Source organism: Drosophila melanogaster, chromosome 3R (assembly GCF_000001215.4).
Source record: "Drosophila melanogaster chromosome 3R".
Lineage (NCBI taxonomy): Eukaryota > Metazoa > Arthropoda > Insecta > Diptera > Drosophilidae > Drosophila > Drosophila melanogaster.
This window is the reverse complement of record NT_033777.3, coordinates 31,793,969-31,812,507: the sequence shown is the minus strand read 5'-3', so window position 1 is coordinate 31,812,507 and position 18,539 is coordinate 31,793,969. Positions and strand designations below refer to the sequence as shown.

At 46.5% G+C, this 18,539-nt stretch overlaps 6 protein-coding genes across 11 annotated transcripts; 3 read left to right on the top strand and 3 right to left on the bottom strand.

Moving 5' to 3' along the window:
* Positions 1–211: 211 nt before the first annotated feature.
* FeCH (Ferrochelatase) lies at positions 212–2,048 on the top strand. Of its 3 annotated transcripts, NM_079874.3 has the most exons (5): positions 212–334; positions 389–767; positions 1,030–1,131; positions 1,187–1,508; positions 1,568–2,048. In NM_079874.3, the coding sequence occupies exons 1-5, from the start codon at positions 298–300 to the stop codon at positions 1,880–1,882; spliced, it is 1,155 nt and encodes a 384-aa protein (NP_524613.1). In that variant the 5' UTR covers positions 212–297; the 3' UTR covers positions 1,883–2,048. The 3 variants fall into 3 exon arrangements, with proteins under 3 accessions (NP_524613.1, NP_733458.1, NP_733459.2); NM_170579.3 differs by having other exon boundaries at positions 1,187–2,048; NM_170580.3 differs by lacking the exon at positions 212–334 and having other exon boundaries at positions 390–767; positions 1,030–1,508.
* Positions 2,049–2,321: 273 nt separating this feature from the next.
* Rift (Riboflavin transporter) lies at positions 2,322–5,641 on the top strand. The gene is made up of 2 exons (NM_143644.3): positions 2,322–2,882; positions 4,045–5,641. The coding sequence occupies exons 1-2, from the start codon at positions 2,767–2,769 to the stop codon at positions 5,390–5,392; spliced, it is 1,464 nt and encodes a 487-aa protein (NP_651901.3). The 5' UTR covers positions 2,322–2,766; the 3' UTR covers positions 5,393–5,641.
* A 97-nt stretch (positions 5,642–5,738) lies between these two features.
* On the bottom strand, positions 5,739–7,040 carry CG1971 (uncharacterized protein). Of its 4 annotated transcripts, none has more exons than NM_001260464.1 (2): positions 6,773–6,829; positions 5,739–6,715 (listed from the first exon to the last, which is right to left on the bottom strand). In NM_001260464.1, exon 2 carries the CDS (start codon positions 6,632–6,634, stop codon positions 5,996–5,998), a length of 639 nt encoding a protein of 212 aa, NP_001247393.1. In that variant the 5' UTR covers positions 6,635–6,715; positions 6,773–6,829; the 3' UTR covers positions 5,739–5,995. The 4 variants fall into 4 exon arrangements, with proteins under 4 accessions (NP_001247393.1, NP_001287628.1, NP_733457.1 ...); NM_001300699.1 differs by having other exon boundaries at positions 5,739–6,709; NM_143643.3 differs by lacking the exon at positions 6,773–6,829 and adding an exon at positions 6,869–7,040 and having other exon boundaries at positions 5,769–6,741.
* Positions 7,041–7,229: 189 nt separating this feature from the next.
* Positions 7,230–12,874, top strand: CG42233 (uncharacterized protein). Its single transcript, NM_143642.4, has 7 exons — positions 7,230–7,741; positions 7,809–7,992; positions 8,145–8,411; positions 8,469–8,743; positions 8,804–8,934; positions 8,988–9,669; positions 11,894–12,874. The coding sequence occupies exons 1-7, from the start codon at positions 7,402–7,404 to the stop codon at positions 12,334–12,336; spliced, it is 2,322 nt and encodes a 773-aa protein (NP_651899.2). The 5' UTR covers positions 7,230–7,401; the 3' UTR covers positions 12,337–12,874.
* On the bottom strand, positions 9,734–11,545 carry Ir100a (Ionotropic receptor 100a; the record flags this gene model as incomplete). Its single annotated transcript, NM_143641.1, has 1 exon — positions 9,734–11,545. The coding sequence occupies one exon, from the start codon at positions 11,543–11,545 to the stop codon at positions 9,734–9,736; it is 1,812 nt and encodes a 603-aa protein (NP_651898.2).
* Positions 12,709–18,527, bottom strand: Acf (ATP-dependent chromatin assembly factor large subunit). The gene is made up of 6 exons (NM_080486.3): positions 18,019–18,527; positions 16,296–17,526; positions 13,875–16,237; positions 13,640–13,815; positions 13,135–13,573; positions 12,709–13,069 (listed from the first exon to the last, which is right to left on the bottom strand). Exons 1-6 carry the CDS (start codon positions 18,138–18,140, stop codon positions 12,970–12,972), a joined length of 4,431 nt encoding a protein of 1,476 aa, NP_536734.2. The 5' UTR covers positions 18,141–18,527; the 3' UTR covers positions 12,709–12,969.
* Between the last annotated feature and the right edge of the window lie 12 nt (positions 18,528–18,539).

The window sequence follows — 18,539 nt, the reverse complement described above, 5'->3', positions numbered from 1 at the left end:
TGGTCGCTTGAAGAACAGTATATACCAAATATTGGTTTCGGTTTCAATAAAGAGAAATTAAATGGTAAATGTGTAACAAAAGGAAAAATTTTTAAATATTTAGATTACTGTTGAGTAATAGTTGGCAGCTATTTTACACACATAGATGGCGTGACGGTTACTTTTTACAGAACTCTGTTACGTTTGGAAAAACTCTAGAATCTGTGAGATCATACATTTTGGTATTTAAACTATTTTAGCAACTGGTAACACTATTCGACACCGGTGCCATCAATTTGGGTCAATTTAAAAGGAACTATGTTTTTGCATAACACAAAGTTTTGCAGACTGGCAAGTGAGTATACGAGTGGATACAGTTCCCACGACATTCCTACATATTCCCCAACAGGTGGTCTGGCAGGAGGAGTGCGCAACCTGAGCGGCCAAAAACCGAAGACCGCGATCCTAATGCTGAACATGGGCGGTCCGACCCACACGGACCAGGTGCATGACTACCTCCTGCGTATTATGACCGACCGGGACATGATCCAGCTGCCGGTGCAGAGCCGTCTTGGTCCGTGGATCGCCCAGCGCAGGACGCCCGAGGTACAGAAGAAGTACAAGGAGATCGGCGGTGGTTCACCGATTCTTAAGTGGACCGAGCTGCAGGGCCAGCTCATGTGCGAGCAGTTGGACAGAATCTCCCCGGAGACAGCACCTCACAAGCACTACGTCGGTTTCCGCTACGTGAATCCCCTCACTGAGAACACGCTGGCCGAGATCGAAAAGTGAGTGTAGTCGAGAAGTAGAACAAGAGTGATGTAAATAATCCGAAGGTCGTGAAATTGACCTATATATATTGCTACGGACTCTCACAATAAGATATGTTCTAGTAAATAAGTTTGTATAGACTTCTGACTTCTTATGCATGTTTCAATGTCCTGCTATTATCAGTTGACTTCTTGGACAAATTACTGAAACCTAAACCTGGAAATTATGGTCATTTGCGCTACTTAAAGAATACATGTTAATATTTTAACATATTTACAGGGACAAACCAGAGCGCGTTGTACTCTTTTCACAATATCCACAGTACAGCTGCGCCACCTCCGGATCCAGCTTTAACTCCATATTTACTCATTATCGGAGCAAGTGAGTTAGAAATGCACAATTGCAGCTATTTATTTGATCCCCTCTACCTCTTTAGTAATCTGCCCTCGGATATCAAATGGAGCATTATCGACAGGTGGGGCACTCATCCACTTCTAATCAAAACGTTTGCCCAGCGAATTCGCGACGAGCTGGCCAAATTTGTGGAAACGAAACGAAATGATGTGGTCATCCTCTTCACTGCCCACTCCCTTCCCCTTAAGGCTGTGAACCGGGGTGACGCGTATCCCTCGGAGATTGGTGCTAGCGTACACATGGTGATGCAGGAACTTGGTCAGACGAATCCCTACAGCCTGGCATGGCAATCCAAGGTGGGCCCGCTACCCTGGCTGGCGCCCGCAACTGATGATGCCATTAAGGTGTAACTTTAATGCCGGATTTCCATTCCCATCCACTAAAACCAATCCCATCTTTACAGGGCTATGTTAAGCAAGGCCTGAAGAACTTCATCCTTGTGCCCATTGCCTTCGTGAACGAGCACATCGAGACGCTGCATGAGCTCGACATCGAGTACTGCGACGAACTGGCCAAGGAGGTAGGCGTAGAGGAAATCCGTCGAGCTGCAACCCCCAACGACCACCCGCTGTTCATCGACGCCCTGACAAACGTTGTGGCAGACCACCTGAAGTCCCAGCAGGCAGTCAACCCCAAGTTCCTCATGCGTTGTCCCATGTGCTCCAATCCAAAGTGCAGGGAGAGCAAAAGCTGGTACCGCCAGCTCTGCTCGAACTAAGCAACCAAGTCAACTTGCGGGGGTGGGTAGCACTGCGTGACAAGCGTTTCAAGTGCTGCAGCTGGAGGAGAACATTTATGCATTCATTTGGGTTTCTGGGGGATTGGTTTTCACATACTGGTGTTTATTTCTTTCCGCTTTAATTAAAGTCTCTGTTGAACAGTATAAAAAATGCACAGTTGGTTTTGAAGTGGTAGCTTTGTTGAGAAAACATCTATGCCTTTTCTATGTTACAGCGAAACTATAAAAATGGAATGCTAAAATGTAGCTTTTAAATGGCGAATGCCAAGCGAGCTTGCTAACTAATATACTCTTCTAGGAACACAATTTATAAGTTCCAAACCCATAACAAAACAGTTGCGCTCTATAAAGAGAGCCAGCAGTACTTTAAAATGTTCTCTTATCTTAGTCACGCTCTCGCTCTGTCGCACGTGCGATGGATTCGGTATTTTTTCGCCGGACGAACAGCTGTTCGACTGTCAGTTTTATTCTTGCCTTCCGATCCGATGTTTATTAAATCAAATTCCACTTTTGAGTGTTCAAATGGCTGACAAAATTTGCGAAAGCTGGTTGTTCTCCCCTGCAGTCGACTTCTTCTGGACACTCTTGCATTTCTCATCGTGTCGCGCCGTCAATGGAACTTCCCGGAATATTGCATAATTGAGACTTCCCAGGCCTTCAAATTGGAACTTCGACTTTGCATTAATTGACGGCTCGCGCTGGAATTAACCTGCCAATTGCCTTCGATATTCCACATTACGCCAATTGAGCCGTTGATTTTTAATAACGAACCGAGGCGCGTTTGGCCACAGTGGCCTGGATCGGGAAATCTAATCGCCGCGGGGATCATAAAACAATTCGAAGAGCACACTCCGACTCCGAATATGAGCAGGTACCACAGAGGCCGAGGAGCTGGTAGCCCCACGAATCCAGCGGGGCCAGTCTACGGCGTGATCTCGACGTTGGACGACGCCACTCCGAGTCCCGCGGATTTCGCCAGGTAAGCGAGCAATTACTGCTTTCACGTTTTATTTGCGCTTGCTGAGAGCGAAAACCAGTTTGGGATCGGGCTTAAATGCTGCGGGCGGGCTTTCTTTCCATCCCTTTTTCCATATTTGGCAGACTTATATTTTACGACCACATCGTTACACAGCAACTATAAAACAACCATTGGTGTAAAGATAATTTGGAAATTTTCCGTATTTATTTTCATTTTTGTTATCAGCTTTTCTTGCCATAGTCTTGTACTTTACTTGGAAACACTGTTGCTGTAGTTAAACTGTAACTTGGAGTTTGCAAATCGTATGAATTTGTAAAACAAGTTATATGTATTCATATCCAGTAAAAAGAATCAACACATCATAGTGGAAACCCTTTAGTTATATTAGAAACTTTAGTCCTGCTTCTCACCTAAGGAATCTCTTTAGAGATTAAATGAATGCCTACCAAGTTCCCGATTGTGATTCTTATCGTCTTCAGCCAGATACGTGCAGACATCGAATGGCCACAAATTAATTGAGTTAGCAGATTAGATGAAGATCGTATGTGACCGATGGCACACACTTAATATCACATGAAAATAAGATTAGCACAGAGATATATCCACTTTGGTATATCCAAAAGAAATCAAAGGTGCATTTTTTTTTGTTTTCTTTTTTTTTTTAAATGTATTAATGGGTGCCTCCAATGGGAGTACAAAAGCAGCATTTTGTTAATTTGAAAAGCTGTCGCTTTCGGTTGATTCTATACATTTTTTACAAGATTCGTGTGAGGTTTATAATTATTATATACACACACATCCATTCCACACGAATGTAACGTAAAGCCACAGAACCATTTTAATCGTATTCGCTCGGTTATCTGTCCGAAAGACAAACATAATGAACTGTAAATGCCATATGCTTGATAATGACTTTTTAAGGCTTATCTGAACCATTGAGAGAAATAAGCCCGTAATTGTGACTTGGGTGCCATAAGCCTAGGCCACTAATAGTGTGCAAAGTTGCATGCTAAAATTAGTTTTCGTTAATAAATATTCTTGAAAACATTGGGTGTTTAATTACATCTAGATATTCACAATGTGAAAGGTAGCTAATTTTTGAATTATTGCTAGCTGTTTATATAGGTTATAGATTATATCTAATCTCTTATTCATTTTACAGATGCTCCTCTCTCGAGGCCAAGAAAAGTGAGCTGAGCTTGTTCCTTAACTGGGGAGGCCCACAAAAAAATATGGAGATAAGCTCGAAGCTAAGAAACCGCAGCTGGCTCGTCGACGTGCTGGCCATCTTCTTTGGCATAGGCACCTGGCTGGGCGTCAATGGCACCTTCATTCAGCTTCCCCTGCTGGTGGACGAGGCACCAGAGGGCTGGAGTCTGCCCTCTTACCTTAGCGTTATGGTCCAGATTGGCAACTTGGGCCCACTGCTCTACACTGCCATCCAGAAGTACTCGCCCAAGAAACTAAATGATGGTTGGACCATTCACGGAGTGCTCCTGGTGGGAGCTATATCGTGCTTGCTGACGGCGTTCTTCTACAACCAAACCGCTTCGGTCGCTGGCACGGATCACAGCTTAGCCCTCTTTTTGCTGACCTGCTTCACGGCGTTAAATGCCTGCACTAGCTCGGTGCTTTTTATGCCCTACATGGGACGCTTCAAGGAGCAGTACATGGTCACCTACTTTATTGGCGAGGGGCTGAGTGGTCTCCTGCCCAGCGTGACGGCTTTGATCCAGGGCATCGGCGAGAGTGGCGACTGTGTACTGGTCAACGTAACCGAAAGCGGAGAGGAGGTCTACGCGCTGCGGAAGACACCTCCGAGATTCGATACCCGTGTTTTCTTCCTTATCCTTTTCGCGCTCATGGTTCTAGCCTATGTGGGGTATGCACTTCTGAATTCCCTCCCCTTGGCCAGAAGGGAGTACGCCCAGGTTACCGTCAGTGAGGGCAACAAGTACGTTTACGGAGAGGCGGATAACCAGCCAAAAGCGGAAAAGCTGAGTAAAGGCCAGTACACATACCTCCTCCTGCTAATCGGTGCGATTTCGCTGTTTAGTAACGGAATGTTCGGCAGCATACAGTCCTACTCCAGTGCCCCGTACGGATCACAAGCGTACCACTTAGCAGCCACCCTCAGTGTGATAGCCAACCCGGTTGCCTGCTTCATGGCCATGTTCCTGCATTTTACCTCCCTGCGGATTATCACGGTGCTCTCTATCCTTGCGGGTCTGCTGACCAGCTATGTTTTCACCACGGCGGCTCTGAGTCCTCTTCCGCCACTTCACGACCAGACCGTTGGTGCCGTACTCGTGGTCACAGCCTGGACTTTGCTGGTAGGGATTGTGAGCTACACGAAACTGGGAATCACCACGGTTATGCGGGCGCAGGGCGGACAATCGCTGGTCTGGGTGGGCGCCATCACGCAGCTAGGATCCGCTATCGGAGCAGTGGCCATCTTCTTTGCGATCAACTACTCAGACCTTTTCCAGGCCGCAGAGTCGAACTGCTAACCTCGCCAGAAACTCGACGCGGCCAGGATTTCCAGGGATGCATCGTGATTTTAAAATTGCTATTACTGTAGTTTAGTGTGATATTTTAATGTGTATTTTCACCTCAAGTCACAATGAAGACAATACCTACCTGAACTCGCGCTTTTTTATACAACAATTTGCAGTTGACTTGCAACCCTTCGTAGTTTTAAGTATAAAAGTGGATATCAACATAATGTACATAGGACAAGAACAAGAATCCGAAGTTTTAAAAATTATAAACGTTGGCTTCTAAGTAAAAAGATAAAGTTCGAACCTAATGTCTTCCCTTGTTTTGATTTAAATCCAGCAAAAGGTGCTTTGAGTTATATATCTCTGATATGAAAATCAATTTTCTGTATTTAAATATTAATTTGAAGAGGTATTATTATAGTGCCTTTGCCTGTATATTATTTAAAGTTTAATATGTAGTTTTGACGGATTTACATCTTTCTTATACCAACTAAAATTTATTTTTTCTATAATCGTCCTTTAAATTCTTACTAGGCATTGAAAAGATACTCCTAAATGCAACTAATTTGTATTAATTGTGTTTAAAGCTTGCTCTTTACCAATATCAATTTTTTACCGATCGGCCCTTATATCCGCCCCCGATTCGTTATTGGACCGCTCCGGCTGCTCTACCTCGCTGTCTATGTCCCCCTCGTAGCCCGAATTTGTTTTCGAGGCAACGGGAAGGGGATTGTGCCCTTTAGACAGGAAGGACTCGTCCAAGGTGCAGCAGCTACAAAAGCACTCCTTAAAATGACGGCAGGTATCCCCAAGTTTCTCGGGGGCCGCCTCTAAGACCTTGTTGAATGCTTCGATCTTCTCGCGCAGGCTGCGGCTGGCACTGGGACACCCAAAGAGCTGACTTCCTTGTGGAGACGGCCGTGAAGATTCGCTGCCAATCTTCTCTAGAAAGCCGAGAACCTTCTCCAGTGAGTCTCGGGCACGTTTGAAGTTCTCCTGGCTCTCCCGCAGAACTTGGCTTTCATTGAGGTGCTCAAATTCCACCAATAGACCTTGAATCTCGGTGAGGTCAGAAGGCAAACTCATGCCCGCCACGGCGGAGGTTTGCGGGGCGTTCACAGCATTAACCGTCTCGAAACCCACGATCAGTCGCTGTATCTTGGAGGCCCCGGCGCGGTGGCCACACCTCGCGAGCTGCATCATGTCGTTCACATCGCCCACCTCCTTGAGCAACTGCACCGACGACTGCATTACCTTCTGGTGCTCCTGAATGCCCTGCCGCAAACGGTCTTGCAGGTTGTGAAGGTATAAGCTGAGTTGACGCACCTGCTCCTTTTCATCGAAATTACTTAGAAAGACTGGGAGGAAATCAGGAAGGAGTAAGTTTACCTTTGAGCATATTCAAATGTTACATGTACATGCTAAGTACATGGCATTACTAGAGAGGAGCTTTAATTTAATATTATTTAACACCTACGGTCTTACCAGGAATTATATTTTCGCTCTCTGATGCTGAATTATTGTCGGCCATTGTTAAACGCTTCAGTCCACTAGGGATCCCAAAAATCACTATAAATTTTGAAAACTGGTGACAAACCGTGACTTTAATTCAATCTTATGCCAATGTAAATCTCTAAGGTAAAATGATTTGAAAAAGTGTACACTGTTGCCTATTATCACGGTTTTGAGCCACCGCTGCTCTCCGTTTTTCGATCGCCTTGGTCCCACTGTACCTGGCTGGGCGAACAGCTGTTCGGTGGTTTCTCGGTTTGTATACTTTCTGCCTTAGTTTTGATTAGGGAGCGATGCGAAGTGATGATAAACCAGTCAAAACGAGTAGTTGTTCTCTATAAAGTACATACATTTGTGTTCGTTTTTCATGACTGAATCTAACAAGCTGCATGTAAAAGATTTTAAAGTGCCTTTCTGGTCTTTAAGAGTGCGCAATTAAGGGATTGCATTGATGCAAAGAAGCGCACTGCGGTTCCAGTTCGAAGCCCCATTGAAGTGAGAGCGATATGCGTGAACCTAGACCACTGCCCTGCTGGAGAACAGAACAGAACCTAAATCAGAGTCCCAGCCCCTTCAAGGGTAGCATCTCGACCTCCGTGCAAAGAAAACCAGGTGACGGAGCCCGGAAAATGAGCCTTTGGCGGAACCTGCGCTCGCTGGAGACCCGCAATCTGGACGTGGCCCTTAGCCAGCGTGAGAACATATTGGTGGCTGGCCACCTTCCCTCTGCCATTTTTCGCGAGCGACTAAGTGCGGCTCAGAATCTCTACCAGCGCAACCTAACTGGTCACTACGGATGTGTAAATGCCCTGGAGTTCAGCTCGGGCGGTCAGTTCCTGGCTTCAGGTAAGTGGAGATACCTGTTGATATCCTTCCGCCCTCCCAGCTGATCGGTGCTTTCCTCGGCCACCAGGAGGCGACGACAAGAGGGTTCTACTATGGAACATTGACCGCGAGCTTGTATCCAAGCTCGGAAAACCCCGTTCCATGAACGAGAAGCATGCCAGCAACATCTTCTGCCTGGGATTTGACACCCAAAACTCATATATTTTTTCCGGGGGCAACGATGACTTGGTCATCCAGCATGACCTAGAAACGTGAGTTCCAAAGCGATTAATGAGGTTTTGCTAAGAGTTCATAAATTCTAAACATTCAACTTGATATTTTCATACTGACTGTTATGATTTAAATTTCTTTAGTTAATTTATTTATGCTAAACAATAACTGGTTATATCCCTTCTTTGCAAAGAGGGAAAATCCTGAACCACTTTTCGCACGATGGACCTGTTTATGGTTTAAGTGTAGACAGGATCAGTGGCCATCTCTTAAGCGTGGCCACGGAGCACGGTGAGATCCTAGTGTACGATCTAAGGGCAGGAAAGTCCGAACCACTGGCAATCGCCAAGTTCAAGACGCCCTTTAACGCCGTGGAGTTTCACCCACTTAATGGTAATTTTCTGGCCACTGCCAACGCGAAAAGGGGAGCCATGCTCTGGGATCTAAGGCACCACCAGCAGTAGGTTTATCCTAGTTTTTGCCTTATAGTCCTACTCACTCACTCATTGTGCACCAGGGCCCTGTGTCAGTACAACTACATTCCGGAATCCCCAAGCTGCATGAGCGTGCGCTTCAATTGCAACGGCACCCTTCTGCTCACCCTGCACCGCCGGCTACCGCCTATCCTGTATAGTCCTGGAGCCCCCGAGCCGGTGGCCACTTTCTACCACGACGAATACTTCAACTCTTGCACTATGAAGAGCTGCACATTTGCGGGGCCGCAGGACGAGCTGGTGGTCTCAGGCTCGGACAACTTCAACATGTTTATCTGGCGGCTGGAAGGAGTGGACTGTGAGTTAGCTAAGGGATTCAGCTTGCAGATTCCTCAAATTATTGTTGTTATCTTATCAGTGGATGAAAAGAACCAGTGGATGGAGACTACGCCCGTAATTCTCGCTGGTCACCGTTCCATCGTAAACCAGGTGCGATACAATCGCGAACGCTGCTTACTCGCCTCCTCTGGCGTGGAGAAGATCATTAAGGTTGGTTGGGTAGGCCTAAATTGCTCTTAATAATTATAAAATCAATAACACAGCTGTGGAGTCCCTTTGCCCAGCAGGGCTGGGAGGGATCCCTTACCCAAGCCGAAGCCCTGCCCTACTGCACACGCGCACTATATCGCGAGTCATCGGATCATGTGTCGCAGGACTTCAGTGCCCGCAGCACCGACGAGGACCAGGTAATGCTGGCCTTCTTTGACACTTTGGTGCAGCACGAGCTTGAGTCCTGGAGCACTGTGGACAATCAGAACAGCTCCAAAAGCAGCACACACACATCTACGTGTAGCGAGGCCAGTTCGCCAACTGAAGAGCCCAGCGACGAGGAGGATCAGGACCCTCAGACTGACCGGAACCAAAACGAAGAAAATGTGCAAGACCAGGATATCGATACGCCTAACGTCAGCGAACTGAGCTGGCAGACTTATCCGAACCGTATCTTCTACCTAATCGCTAAAAAGCGCCGCTCCTTACTTCAGTTAGCGGTTAGGGGCACTTCTCGACATCCGCGCAACGTGGACCAGTTGCTCCAGAGGCTCATTGGCGAACAAAAACAGGCTGCCACGCAGGCGCGCATCAGCGACTGGCTTGAGGAGACGCAGCGTCTCTTTGGCGACGACGAGCTACCCACCACATCAGCGGAGGCTGCAGCCCGTGAGCAGCGACGACGAGACGGCGTTCTGCTCTGTCGAAATCGGAGGACACAAGAATTTAAAATAGGTAAGGCCGGTGGCGGTACACTATACGTAGACTTTAATAGAATTATCGTAATTTAATGGGTTAATTACTTGGGACTATGCAGTCTTCGTTGACGGCCCAACAAAATCTCCGCCATGCAAACAATAGCTGAAAGTAGACATCCAATAGTGAGGGCGTAAAAGGCGAGCTGGACGTCGGACAAAGTGAGCACCTTCCACCGTCCTACGTCTAGTTCGGCCAAGTATTCGGGGAACCGTTGGATGCTCCATTTGGCGCGCTCCTTCGCCTCCCCTGTCCACAAGCCGACGATTCCCCCCGCCACGAGGCGCAGTACGATCCGATTCACCTCCTCTAAATAAGGCGAGGGACGCGGCAGCACATAGGCAATGTGATAGTTCTTGGGACACTCGGGGATTTTGTGCACTTTCTTAGTCATCACGTATCGAATGTCACTCAACTGCAAACTGGCGGATCGGGTGACGCCGGCGAATCCTCCTCTCTTCGACACCATCTCAATAAGTCGCTCCTCGCCCTCGGCCACCAGCATCATCTTGGCATCCAATCGACGATAGACCTCTGAGTTGTGACCATAGAAGAGATCATCCTTAAAGGCAGGATGTTTTATATAAATTGGCTGGCCAGACTCATCCAATTCCCTCAAGGTATTTACATCTCGGTAGTAAAGAGGTCTTATGTAAACTGTTGCCAGACTGGACTCAAGCAAGGCTCCAAAAATCACGCTCACCAGACACAGAGAAGCCACAAAGATGCGTTCCGAGTGAAAGGGGGGGAAACGACCCACATTCACCCGCACCCAAATGACCCATGTGTCGACGAAAATGCGTCGCGCTGCTCCGAAGTAACTAATCCGCGTAGCCCGTGAACCATCCGGTACCCCTTCTATACCAAGAATTAGATTTACGGCTCTCAGAATAAGCCAGACTAGGGCTCCTAGCAGACCCACTAGCAGAAAGCATAACCACACGTCCATGTGAACAGCGAAAAGAGGCAAAATGGATTGCGGAATTCTCTGCGCTTTTTTCACGTACAAGCAGAGCTCATCCATGTAAACGGCCGCACTGAACTGGATGTGAGTAGTAAGATAGTCCTTAATAAAGAATCCGGCAAAGATGATGTCCACCTCTCCGCGGTGAGCGCGACCGACGCCGCCACTATATTCTCCATTTGCCAGCCGACCGCCAAAAAATTCATCATCCGGCCAAACAAAATCAGCTGTGAAGTTCAGTTGCCTCGCAACGGTTTTGGCCAATTTAGCATCCGCTCCTGTTACACTTAGGACTTTGTTTTCGCCGTCTCCAATTACACTTGAATAAACTGAATCGAAAATGTATATTCTCAAATGGTAACCCTCCAGATCCTTGTAGATTCTTGAATACGTTTTGGAATCTTGAACCACCACTAACCTCTGTAAAAAGGGATTAAAGAGGAGTACACTTTTCTTGCTTAATTGGACGTAGTAAATCCGGCTATGTCCATGCTGAAGCCAAACATCGGCCGCGAACTCCATTAATAGTACATCGTCCTCAATTGTGTTATTTTCTAAAGCCAATATGTAGAAGCCATCTGTGTTAAACAAACTAGTCCGGATTTCCTGCATTTGATGTACGCCATCAAAAATGAAAAAATGATGTCTCATTATTTTTGCTCTTGACGGTACTTCCTCCTGTTTTGCACTGATTATGATGGAGCTCTTTTCTTGCATCAAAAACTGAACAAGGTCATTGCCTCCGTCTTCGGACGTCCTTAGATGCAGTTCAAGGCCGCCCTCAAGCTGTTTTACAATGGAGGTCAGGACTTGCTTGTGGTCCGTGTTATTGGCTTGACCAAGGGTTCCTCCCACTAGAGCCAGCATAATTAGCTGCAAAGTCGTCGCCATGTCAGGAGTTACTGAACCGTCGACTGAGATTGTGGAGCGTACAATAGCATGGGCTCGGGATACTAGGGTGCAGGTCGACTGACATCCTGTTGGACAAGTGTTTGTTTAGTGTCAGAGCCACTGACACATGAGGGCGGACTGCTAAACACAATTATTGGCAAGTATCCGGGGCTTGTTGACACAACCTGACTTAGCTCCATGACTTGTTCATTTATGCGTGCCAAATGAAATTCTTTTCGGGTTTTATTGATATGTAAATTATTCGGGTGAAACTATTTTCTTAATATTTAAGCGACATTTGCCAATCAAACATTTGAAATACTATAAGATTATATTTCCCTATTTTAGTTGAAACGCCAAAATCCAGAATCACTCAAAGAACACGAAAGCGAAAATTAAGACAGCTCATTCAAACCACAAAACACAGAAGAGCGACTGGTCGACCACGCACCACCGAGATGGACGAGGGCAGCGCCTCAAGCGACACCGGGGCTAGCTACGACTCCGATGAAGAGGAGACCTCGTCAGGCGACAATAACAACAACAATTCCAATGAAAGGGAAAGCGTCCGAACAGACGATGATGGAGACAATTCCTCCACAACTTCGTTGACCTCTATGGAGGCCCAGTTTTCTCAGGCTCCCAGCACCTCCAGTTCTTTTCTTTTTCACCAACTGGAGAGCAACAACAACAGCCAGCATACGTCCAACCAAAATCACAAAGCCTTGAATGGACTAATTCCGGATAATTGTAATACTGAGTCAACAGCATCCACATCGTCATCCATGTAGGTTGTACCCATATGAAAGCAATGATTCCGGTTTTAAATATCTTGCTAAGCGTAAATGTGTTTATAGGAGAAAACACTATTCACTCTTACTTTTAATGTCCAGTGAAACACACATAGCTTAGATTTCATAAAAAGTAATAATAACAATGCAGCATCCAACACTTTTTTCTCGATTAAGAAAGAATTTGGCAAATTAGGTTCTTTAAGCAATATTTTTTTTTTTGCGATCAAATCGTCTGTTTTAAAAACTGGCAAACTCCATCTACCCATTTTTCCTGCGTTTATACAGAGCTAAGCTCTTTTAAAATTTGTATTCATTTAATTTTAGCTTTTTACACCTCCAACAAAACAATTTTTTTTACTTATTTATTTTGAATCGTTTGTTTCCGGTCACTTCATTTATTGATTGTGGAATTTTCGTAGTGTCTACAATAATTTATAAATACATAAAGTCTCATAAACCAACAGATAAGGATTTTTTGCATATGCGTGTGCTGAACTTAGAACTGACATGCACGAAAATAAAGATCTTTAAATACACTTAATATTTGTGCTTAAATATATATGGTTTTCAACTACGGCTTAGAGTAGACTAACTAATTTACACGATAGCTGGTGGAGATCAGCGTCCGGCTCAGCAAGCTTTGACTTCCCCGTTCATATCGCTAGGCCTAAACGGTAGCTGCATGTCCCTACATCGATCGATCACGAATCGTTCTAGTTGACAACCAGCGCTGCAACGGATTCAAGATAAAGGATAAACAACAAGACCACTTACGGATTATCCCAATCTACTCACTCGTATATTTCGTTGCCTTCTACGTTGTACAAATCGCAGTTTCTAAACACCAACTGAATGTCGCTGAGCAGCTCCTCGTTTAGCTGGTAGGCGCCCATGTTTAGCTTGGATTTGATTTTAGCTAGATCCATGGGCGTTTTGATGATCTGATGGTAGTCGGGAACCTCCGATGTCAGCACTGGTCGCAGAAACGGCCAAGCGGCCTTGTGCTTCATGATCTGCTCAAGCAGATCGTACAAGGCGGCACTGTTCAACGGCATGTGCTCGTTCGTCCGACGCCCGCTTCTGCGATGGTTGTTGTTATTGACGCTGCTGTTGTTATTATTGTTGTTGTTGTTGCCGTTGCTTGGGCGGGCGGTCTTGTCGATAGATAGGCGCAAAGAGTTACGTGGTCGCTTTGCTTTTGGCTCCTCCTCATCGCGGTCATGATCACCATTCACTTGTTGGACAGAAATCACACGGGCTATTAGTGAGCTATTCATTAAGGAGAAATTTGTGGACTTACTGTTACTGTGCCGGCGCCTAGGTCGTTGTGGCATCGGCTTGCAGGTTTTACAAACGAAATCTGTGCGAGGCGGTCGCTTGAGGTGAACACATTCCAGGTGAAAGAATAGCCTGCATTGCACACATTTGATTTCACCGCCATCGTAGAAACACTTCTGACACACCTTTTCCTCATCTCTGTGGATTGCAATGGGTTCATTATCTAAATTTAATTTTCAATCCAGTTTTTAACTTACGACTCGTCTTCGATCGTATCTTCACCGGCGGTTAAGGATGCGTCATCGCTGACGTCTCCGCTGTCAACGTCTTCCTGAGCATGTTCTTCGATCTCTTTCGAAGTAAGTCTTCTGCTTGTTGGCCGTGTGCGGGGTCGCCTTAAAATTCGCCCATTGACTCTGGAAGATGAGGGGGTAGAGGTCACACTTTCGTCGTCCTCAACGTCCTCATCGTGTTTTTCGTTCTCGTGCTCCGCATCCTCATCGGTCATATCGTCATCCTTTTTCTCTTCCTCTTCTTCGTCTGTAGCTTCATCATCCTCCTCTTCTACGATAAACTTGCGTTTCTTCTTTGTCGCCTGCTTTTTATCCTTTTCGTTTTGACCATTGCTGAGACCCAGACTCTTTACGCAATCATTGCAATACCAGTTGCCCGGGGGTACAGACCTCAGCTTAGGCTTCAGGCAGAACATGTGAGTGCCAGCGTTGCATTCATCGCACAGCAGCATCTTCTCCGGATCGCTGCCACGCCTGCAGACCTTGCATAATGACTTATTGGTGGAACGCCTCCACTGAATACAGTCGTGCAAGATGTTTAGGTGCAGAAAGACTTGAGCAAAGCTTGTACTTTCCATTAGCGAAACTTCCCACTGGTGCAAACGCGAGTCGCAGGCAAGTTTTAAAGCCTCCTGCTTGGGGTCCCACTTCTTCATGCCGTAGGGTTCCTTCAGAAACCGTTTTCCAATAGCCTGCTCCACTTGCAGAAGGGCCGAGGCCATGTTATGCACGGCGATAGGAATCGAGACGGCATTCGTATGCTGATCCTCCTCATCGTCGCTGTCTGGTAGGGGTTTTGTGTCTGCAGAAGCTGCCAAATACATGCCAGGATCGCGATATGGTTTCCTGGCATATTTACCTAATAGTGCGCCATCGTCCTCCTCGTGAGTTTCGTGGGATTCGTTGTCAGAACCAGCTTCATCTTCCAACTTGCCACCCGGGCCCCACTGCAACTTGCACTGAGCGTCGTAATTGCCTCCAAGCAAGTCACTTCGCCACTTTTCCATATCCTTAACTTTCAGGCGGCCGAGATCACCAGTGTAAATATCATTTTCAAATTGAATAATTCGATCCACTAAATGCAAGCGCATCACTTCGTTTAGATCGGTCCCATTCGGTAACCCAAAGTTTGCTTCTCCGTATTTACGGTTAGTTTCAGATTCCATCGCCGCCATAAACTTCTTGCGCATTGTTTCGTTTTCTAGACTTAGCAAGTCTACTGGGCAGGTCTTAGCATGCTGTTCGATTAAGGAACGCAGAACGGATAGCTCTTGAAGGAGTTCATATTCACGGAGACCATTGGGATTGAGAGCCTTAATTAATTCATCGATCTCCTCGGCTTTGTAAATATATGCCCAACGCTGCCGTTGCCCATTTCTTGAATCATGCACAATACAAGATCGTTTGTCACCACTGCACATCAAGAGCTCAAAATGAGTGGGAGCCTCTGGAGAATCAGATTCGACATCCATGGGTTCTGCACTGCCGTTAAGGCGATGCTCTTGGTTCTCCTTGTTCTCTAGAGAGTGCTTGGCCTTTTTCTTAGTTTTCTTTTCGTCGTCTCCGTAGAGTTTGAGTAGATATACCCTTAGGTCCTTGCGATTCTTTGGCAATGCAGACTGCTGACGAATTTCTATTTGGGACTTATTTGTTATTGGTTGCTCCAAACAAGTGTCAAGGCTGTCCGGCGAATGCTCGACAAAGATCCCAGGCATAGACTCCAAAACGTAATATTTCCTGTAGCACCTATCCATGCCCAAGTAAACCAAAAAATTGAAAAGCTGCGAATGCAACTTAAGCATCTGCAACTCGTGCTTGCGATGTTGCTGATCCGATTGGGCGTGTAGCTCGGCAATACTCTTCTTTAATTTCTCGACCAACGCTTCCCTCTTTTCAGGCTCAACGCCATTTACCTCCAGGTGGTGCATTTGCGTGAGTTTTTTCCTGTTTATCTCTACGGCGGCTAATCTCTTATTTTCCCCGACAACTAGAGCTCGTAGATCTTGCCTGGCCTTTGCTGTTTGCTCCATACGCTCCTCAATCAAGTTAATCGTGCCCGAGTATGTCATAATTTGGGACATCAGGCAGCGAATCAGGAGCATTATATCCTTAAACTTTAGCTGATATACGGAATGATTTTTGAGAATGCGCAGGATGTGCGAGTGTTCCAGACGTAGTTCCAGACCAGGGTCTTCTTTTGACGAGTAGCCATTCCGGTACATGACTCTCCAGCGCTCCGCCTTTTCATTTACAAAAGCTCCGGATCCAAGTAGATGCAGTCGTAGCACTTCACTGAGAGTCAGTGCATCTAATGGTAGTTCATTTACCTATTGGGAAAATAAAATTAGTTTAGATAACACACGTCGGCACAAACAAAGTATTGACCTTAAAGGAAAAGTGCCTCTTGGCGTAAAGGTGACTTTTGGCGGCCTGCGCCATACTCCAATAGGGCTCCTGAGTTTGTGCAGCCCGATCGAGGTAGGTCACTGCGCATTCCTCCTCCTCTTCTTTTTGCAGATCGAAAACAGTGCCAAGCAGAACGAGGAGGATGTCCGATAGTGGGCCCGCAATCTCACGAGCAGTCAGTGCACGTGTCATCTCGTAGAAACTGAGGTTCTGACGGAACACCTCGATGCCGGACAGCAATCCTGTGTAAGTGTGCATAAACTCGCGCATCATGAAGGCATCACCCAGGAGGTGCTCAGGCAGCAATGTGACGATCTGTCTGTAGCGGGGCAGGACTTTTTGGTCGGTTCTCTCCAGGTCGTCCGTCTTTTGAAGCAGTAAATTACATTCGTTTTCAACGCGTTCAATCAACTGTGCCTTCTTTTCCGCCTTTTGTTTTTCCAACTCAATAAGCTTGGCCTCTTTTTCTCGCTTAACCCGCTCCAATTCCTCTGCCAGAGATTTAGCATCAGACTTGGCCTTCGCCTTTGACTTTGCAGCCGTTGCTTCACCGGCGACAATATATTTGTTGAGAGTGGATTGCTTCTTGCCGTCAGGTTTTTTAATCTTAGCGGGAGAATAACGTGGCATTTTGCCAATGAAAATTGTGGAGAAGTTTACGCCAGGGTCCGTCACGTACTGCTTGTATGCCTCTGGCTTGGGTCGAAGAAGTCCATCCACCCGCGATACATTGCTCTTTATAAACATACTCAGGTTTTCCAGGTTAAACTCCATGCGCGAGCGACGTAATTGCCTAAAGGGCAGATCAAGCTCTGCACTGGGATCGCCCTTGTTTGGTCGTAGTCTGTAGACCAGGTTGTCCGTGTCCTCATAGATACCATTGAGTGGTTCCGGCATATTTTTGTCCAACTTGACACCCAACACCGTGTACGTGGCGTTCTTCTTAGCTTGCACCGACACCTCCTCGCCGATAAAGTAGCGCTTGCGCAGAAACTTGGCCACTATCATGTTCAAGGTGTTGACCGCCGACTGTTGGGCGTGCTCCACAACCAGAAGGACGGGTGCCCGAAGGCTCTGTTTGAACTGCTCCATCTTCTTGCGAGCCGCCCGCTCACTTTTGACCGCCTCCTCGTAGGTGAGGTTCTCCTTGCCGGTGGCCTCGCACTGCCACACCGTTGAGTTGATCACCATCACGTGCCGGAAGTAGTGTCTGGATAAATAAATTTAATCGATCAGCGTTTTAAGGTCAATTTATTTTGATATAATTGAAGCTTGTCAGAGTAAAACATATTTAGTATGTTTGCTATTTATTAAAATAGTTTCGCGCTACCCAGCCTCTTAAATAATTGCTGATCTTAAAAATATCTAGAAGGATCATATAAGTCGAATTGGGTCAACAAATTCCAAATTCAAGAGCGCGCGCTTTGGCACCAGGTGGCAACTCCGCGGCGAGCAGCTGTGCGGCGGCAGCTGTAATTTCTTCCCGCCACCGAACAGCGTTTTTTTCGCCTTTGGCCCACGAGACTCGCACACTTATGCACCCCTGCGAACACACACACACACACACTGAATGGTGATGTACGGTACATCGTGTGCAAATGCTTTTGCAGCGTCGCTTTTGTTGTATACTTTAGCGCAGCGTCCACCTAATGGCAGGAGAAGGGAAGGGGCAGTTGCAGGAATGGTAGCAGGATGCACTTACTCATAGTCGCGAAAAATGCGCTTAGTGATGTAGCAGCAGAAGACCTGGTCGTTGTCGTGGAATGTTTCGTTCTTGCCCTCCTTCTGATTCAGGTCGAATCCTTCCCGCTTGCAAATGGGCATGTTTGGTGTTTTCCTTTTGCTCTTGAATGTCCTTAAGTTTAAATGGCAGTCCTTCGAAGTGCACGTTTAACAGTTCACAATAAAAACAACCGCGGAGCAACTGATAAATTTTACAACGCCAAGCGACAAGCGCAAAAGGCGCCCAACTTTTCACGCCTTTCCGGAGGGGCTTTCGATGCAAACGGTTTTCCAGCGATACGCGCGTTGACTTCCGACGCAATTATACAAGCTGTCGGCGGGCGACACTTTTCCGACAATTTCTACTATGTTTGTGGCTGGCTTCCTCAACACCAACTACCTAAATCCGTTTATTTTATAGCGCACAATCTATTTTCACGCGCATATTTTGGGGCCTATCGCTCTTCGACGTTAAACTATCGGTTATCGAGTTTCTGCGAA